The 6416-nt window shown below is 36.8% G+C and overlaps 1 protein-coding gene across 2 annotated transcripts in view; it reads left to right on the top strand.

Annotated features, from left to right (window-relative positions):
• Positions 1-941: 941 nt before the first annotated feature.
• LOC111875601 (sorting nexin-16) overlaps positions 942-6416 on the top strand; it is a 27578-nt gene continuing 22103 nt past the window's right edge. Inside the window, exons 1-4 of one of the 2 annotated variants that reach the window (XM_023871969.2) lie at positions 942-1054; positions 2420-2681; positions 3635-3734; positions 5196-5285. In XM_023871969.2, the coding sequence (XP_023727737.1) occupies positions 2503-2681; positions 3635-3734; positions 5196-5285 (369 nt within the window). In that variant the 5' untranslated portion in view covers positions 942-1054; positions 2420-2502. The remainder of the gene's footprint in view (positions 1055-2419; positions 2682-3634; positions 3735-5195; positions 5286-6416) is intronic. The other variant, XM_033750188.1, reaches the window with a different exon arrangement.

Below are 6416 nucleotides of genomic sequence, written 5' to 3'. Positions count from 1 at the left end.
ACTACGCAAGGGAGTAGCCTGTACAACCATGAAACAGATAACAACAACAAATAAGGTATTGTACATTGCATTTACTGCCAAAGAAGTAACGGGATGCTTTTAAGCCATTTAGAAAAGAACCGGGATGCCATCCCGCCCCACCTCAAGCCTTGGGTGCAAGTACTAATTAACATAACCAACCTAAATGGAGCAGGGTCATTTTCAAGAATCTGATAGTTCCTCAGCTTGTCAAATTCCCACCATTTAATGAATCCCAGAGGTTCATTTACATGTTCACCAGAACCTATACTGTGTCCATGTCCTCATCAAGATTAATTCAGCGCACACACTCCTATTTATTTGAGATCAGTTTTAACGGTAACCATCTGTGCTGAGGTCTCCCAAATGGTTGCTTTTCATCATACCAAAACCTTGTATGCATTTCCCGTCTCTCCTATGCATGCTTGATGTCCATGCCATCTCACCCTTCTTGATTTGGTCATTCAAATATTTGACAAGAAATACAAATTAGTAAGCTCCTCACAGTTTTCTTCTGTCTTCTATTACTTCAAGGACAGTATCTGATCCAAAACGTTGGTAACCATATATTAGACTACGCTGCTCTAGTAATTAATAATCCGTGACAATTAACATCAGAACCGCGTATTTTTAAAGTTGTTTGTTCTTTACTACATCTCTGATGGTGCGTCAGACCTTGAGCAGGCAACATTACGGAATGAAAGTCGTGTTCAGCGACAACCCCAGTATGGCTCTTATGGTTGTTATTGTTTGCTGAAAGTAGATTCCAATTTATTAATGATGATATGACGATCCACACAACTATCTGTTGATGACTCGCCCTCAAAGACGTTTTATTAGACAGTTCTCTTTGTAGATGTATATGATCCGTGGTTAGTACGGTTAGTACCGGTAGTACGCTGATAGCAATGCAATGTCTTTGCTACTGAAGTTCATTGCAGTATGGCACGTGTTATGGTTTGCTCATGCATTTGTATTTCTAATGGAACTTTAATGAAACTACTAGGAGAGTGTTTCATAGACAGTATTAGCCGCGGTAAAGTATACGGTTCCTTTTATAACAATATGAACTGTTTTACAAAAGTAAATGGTTGTAGCTGAGGAAGAGGTTATCTTAGAAAATAATCTGGTTTGACATATTTAAAACTGGGACAGTTATAATTGAAATGTGTGACGCATTAAATTTAATTACCAAGTTACGCTCCTAGTGCCAGTAATAAAGCTTCAGTAACTTTCATCATAAAAAGAAAAACCAATCCGTTCTTTGACTTACATAAGAAATAAGGTCACCAATCTTTAGACATTTGCGTGCGTAGGTATGGGCAAAAATGCATATTGTTAGCACATCTGTTAGTTGGTTCAATTTAGCAAGTTACTGGAGCGTTGCGTTTACAGGATTTCGAGGGTGAGACTTATACAGACAAAAGTAAGGCTTGGGAGTTACGCGTCATGAAATGTTGCATTCAGAACAGTTTATGTTAGAGTTTCATTTAGCTGTTTTATTCGGTACTAAATAGTAATGAGGTAAATAACTGAATGAGCGACTCAAATCACTGAATACCCAGGGGATATGGTCCCCAACTCGCAAATGGATTCTTTCCAAATAGTAAATATATGACTGATTCAGTTTAAGTGAAATTATTAAGAAATGTATATTATATTTAAGCATCCTGTTGCACTATACACTTCTGTATGTAATAATACAAATGCCATTGTGAATGCAACAATTTATTTGGTTGTAGTTCTTTGTCCTTTCTTCCTCTACACTACATGTTTCGGCTGTAACTGGCCATCATCAGGTGTATTTTTCACTACATAGCTGTCACACTGCACACAATCCAAAATCTAAAACGCCAGCCTGTCAGTTTTGTTTAAAATCTCGCCAACATACACTCATCAATTTGATTTTAGAATTCCAGTTTAAAATTTAAAATTCAAAATTCAAAGTTTCAAATCACAGGGATACCTGCTCTGTGTCTACATGTGCTGCAGTGGCTATTTCTTGTTTTCAACACCGTTCATGTATTATCTGTAATACACAAATATTCGTATTACTATCCTATGTTCCTACGTTATTCTTATATGTTTCATACTGTTGTGTGTGCTTACTCTGTGCAGGCTCCCTGTGTGTGTCGCTGCTCATCTTTAATACTTTTGCCATCCGGTGTGTTGTGTTCTGTGTTTTTATGTTGTTGATTTTGGATTGTGTGCAGTGTGACAGCTACGTAGTGAAAAATACACCTGATGATGGCCAGTTACGGTCAAAACAAAGCACTACAACCAAATAAATTGTTGCATTCACGATGGCATTTGTATTATTACATATAGAAATTAAGAAATGTGTTGGGTGCGTCTCGCTTGTTCAAACATTTTTAATTAATTTGTTATATTTTGTTTTCAGTATGTTACTCTGTAACAGAAGAACGTAAGAAGATCATAACACTCATTTAAAGTCAACATAATTGCCAACATTGTAGCACAGTTATGTTGGATGATAGCACCTGTGTTAGTGAAGTGACATCAGCTATAAGCAGAATCAGAATGCAGTCAAGTAGTGTAAATAAGACTCCACTGTCTTCCAGTGATGATATAAATTTAGCACCACAGTCTCCTAGTTCTCTTGTCAGAGAATCTCCAGAGAGTCAATTAACTAACTCATTTAGGTAAGATGACTGGTTGTACTGAATGAGATATCAAGAAATTAGTCTTAGAACAACTTGCAAATGAACATGCAGAAAAACTGTATATACTGTCAATGTAACCCTGGCATATCTGCTACATTAATTGACCAACAGACCAGTTTGTTTCATAGTGACAGACTACCATGCAGAACATGCCCCATTGCATAATGTTATTAAAGTATGACAGTTTATCTTTGTCAAGATTATACTGATGTGATGTAATATTAATTTCTCTGTTTTCAGAATTTAAAATTATGTTTGTGAACCAGATAGAAGTGAATCCAATCTGTTCGCCATATTTTGTTTCCAACTTTTGATGTTTAGTGTGCAACAAAAATGACAGATGTGAATTTTTTTTGCGTATTAATATCTTGTGTGAAACGTCCCTATTCCGTGACAGAAATTCTAAAAAATATTTTATTGGTTGTGGTCATTGTCTCAAATTATGGCCCTTGACTCTGACCAGCCAATGAGAAGGAAGCACTTGTGGGTGGATGGCCTACAGAGAGTAGGGCTCCAGCTCGTTGTGGGGGTTTGGCACTTTTATTAATCCTGAAATGTAAGCTTTGGCAGTCTGAAAGTTTCAAACTGTGCACAAAAAAGTCTGCACAGAGTTCTGACTGGATCACACATGGGAACGTCTGGAAAAGAGTGTGCCATCCTATCTCAGGGCTGTCACATGTCCGGTATAATATACTTCATAAACTATTGGAACAGGGATGTGCCATCATCAATTACTGATGTAGAATGTCATGTCATCACTATAAATTTCAACTTTCTGGTGGTATTCACAGAATATTGGGAAATTAAAGCATACTTACACAGGACACTTCTCTTATAAGGTTGCTTATACAATATGGTGTACCCTGGTTCATAGAGTAGATGGACTTTTAAATGAATTAAATAACTGAAAACAGGTTTGGTGTTTTTTGTAGGTTGAGGGACATAATGCCTTCTGATGCTGCTACTGTGAATACATGTTTTAGGATCCCTATTATTGGATATGAGATAATGGAAGAGAGAGCCCGGTTTACTGTGAGTGTGTTTGTTTGTATGAAAAGAAAATTATTATCATATTTAGTTGTGTCCCTGCACTTTGATTTGGGTGAGCTAATACTTTATTCCTTTGAATAATATCCATACAGGCATGAGAAGTGTGTGTGTCCAGAACTGTGTCTTATCACATCTTTTGATAGGATATCATAATTAAAGTGCTGGTAATACTCCTACCATTCAGGTATTATAGGATTAACATTTGATGCTCTAAATTTACTTCACACTGCAGTGTCTGTAAACTGATGGTCCTCATATTGTAGTTAACATTATTATTATTTTTATTTTACACAAATGGAAAAATTGTCACTTTACAGGTAATGGCATTTTTGGTTGACATTTCCCATTCCAAAGTAAATAATTTGTATTGAATAGCATTATTTTTTCTTGCATGTTTAATGTGTGTAATAGTGAGTCGTAAGAAAGTTGACAAAGTTTTGGGATCTTTCACTGCACCACCCAGATATGAATAAATACAACTGTACTGCAAGGTTCAGTTCCCTGGAAGAAGGCTCTTTGCCAAGTTATTTTCTGGGCTCTCTTGCCTAATTTTTAATTGAAAATTTCACTGTGGATTTTTACATATCTTCAGTTTTAATACCACATACATAAGGTGTTAGTTAGTATATCATAAATAAATATGTTTAGATGTGCTGGTTAGTAAGTGACCGCCTCTGTGGTCTAGTGGTCAGAGTTCCTGGCTACAGATCCAGAGGTGCGGGTTCGATTCCCGGCGCTACCAGATTTTCTGAGAAGTAGTGGGTCTGGAACGGGGTCCACTCAGCCTCACGAGGATAATTGAGGAGCTGTTTCAAGGAAATAGCTGCTCCAGTCTAGAAAACCAAGATTAACAGCCATGGGGATCTGTTGCACTGACCTCACGACACCTTCTATCCGCAAAAGTTGGCACTAACTTCGCTGACAAGCAGCGGTTACTCGGTCAGTATAGTTCGCTTGCAGAGTTTGTTGGTTTTCTGCTGCTAATAATAAAATCTGTAGACTCTCTGTTTGTACTGTGTTAAATTTGAAGTGACAATGAAGACTACAGTTGTATGAATTAATGCCACATAGTTCTCCCCAAACTACATGTCGTTACAACTCAAAAGACCATACTCTCCTTATTGTACTGTTCAATGTGAGACATGGGGTGCCAGTCCTCAGACACCCAGTTATTTTATTGGCCTGTGAGTCAGCAAAGACAGGACTTTTGGCACACAACAGCTACATTTAAATGACTACAGGATAAAGTCTGTCCTGGGCAGCTATTTGCCCTCTCATTATGCCAGTTAGGCATATTCGCAAGGTGTTCAAACTAATTTTGTTCATAAATATCTGCTAGTCTGTCAGCTGAAACATCATTACTTCCATATACATTGGAAGTTTTTTTTTTTTTGAGAGTGTTTATATATATATTAGGCGCACACAATTTATTTTTCATAACAGGTTTATAAACTGCGCATTGAAAACATTGTTACTGGTGACTGCTGGTTCGTGTTTAGAAGATACACAGACTTTGTAAGATTGTTTTCAAAGGTGAGTTCAACACACTGATTATATTGGGAGTAATGGATATATAACTTGATACTTGACTGGGTTGTTATATAGCTAAATTGTGAACATAATGATGGAGCCAGAAGCGGTCTTCCACATATGATCATCTGGCTGCCTGACCTAAATAACTCCATGAAGCAGAATCACTAAGAAGTTAATAGTCACAGCTAGCCTAGAAATGTCATCTGTTATGGAATCCATAGGTTTACTTCCATATTCCCCGGAGTTGATCCTGGTGAGTGACTGTTTAGTAATAATTAAGCAGCCCTTCAGCCATTATAACTAGGGCCCGGATTTCTATGACATGTCATATTTTTTCCCTAGGGTTTATTCCTATTTTTAAATGTAATTATGCATGTTTCCAGTCATTCTTATTGAAATTATGTCATTTTTATTGTGCATATAACTGCATATTTTAGAGTTTTTTTGGTTTTACAGCATATTTTGGCATAATTTTGAAATAAGGTCATATTTTTGTCATTTTAGAAACAATTCTTTGATATAATGTAAAATTTCGGTTCCATAATGTTTAGTATTACAAAATAAATTTCAAGCTGGACTGTTGTTTCAATGTGGAATAGAGTTCAAGTACATGAAGTTCGTATTAAAAACCATATTTTTGACTGGACTGTACTTGCAGTTACAAAGGCGAAAATTTGTGAAATGTAGCATTTATGACCTGGCAAGCCGCCTTTTTCCAGTCGAGGCGGGAGGGAGGCAAGTGTAACGGGTATTTTCCTATTGTACTCCGTCTTACTATAAGGTATATACATCCCATTCTTTCTTGGAGGGCTTAGAAGTATTCTATTTATATATGTGGAGGGCGTTATAAGACTTCAGTTTGACCTTACAATGCCTAAAGTGAGTACATGTAGTTCAAGGAGCGCAAGGTTGCGTAGTTTTGTACAGGAGTTTGGTGATAAAGTGTTTAGTACCGATGGCAAGATATTTTATTGTAAGTTGTGTGGCGTGAAAGTTACGGCAGAAAAGCGATTTACTGTGCAGCAGCATTGTAAAACTTTTAAACATGGTAAATGTTTAAGCAGATTATCTACAAAGGATAGCAGACAAAGTTTGTTGTTTAAAAACAGTTCCACTAATTCTTCTTCTTCT

The sequence above is a fragment of the Cryptotermes secundus genome, unplaced genomic scaffold, assembly GCF_002891405.2.
Source record: "Cryptotermes secundus unplaced genomic scaffold, Csec_1.0 scaffold1078, whole genome shotgun sequence".
Classification (NCBI taxonomy): domain Eukaryota; kingdom Metazoa; phylum Arthropoda; class Insecta; order Blattodea; family Kalotermitidae; genus Cryptotermes; species Cryptotermes secundus.
Note: the sequence above shows the minus strand (reverse complement) of the source record. Positions and strands in the feature narration are given on the sequence as shown.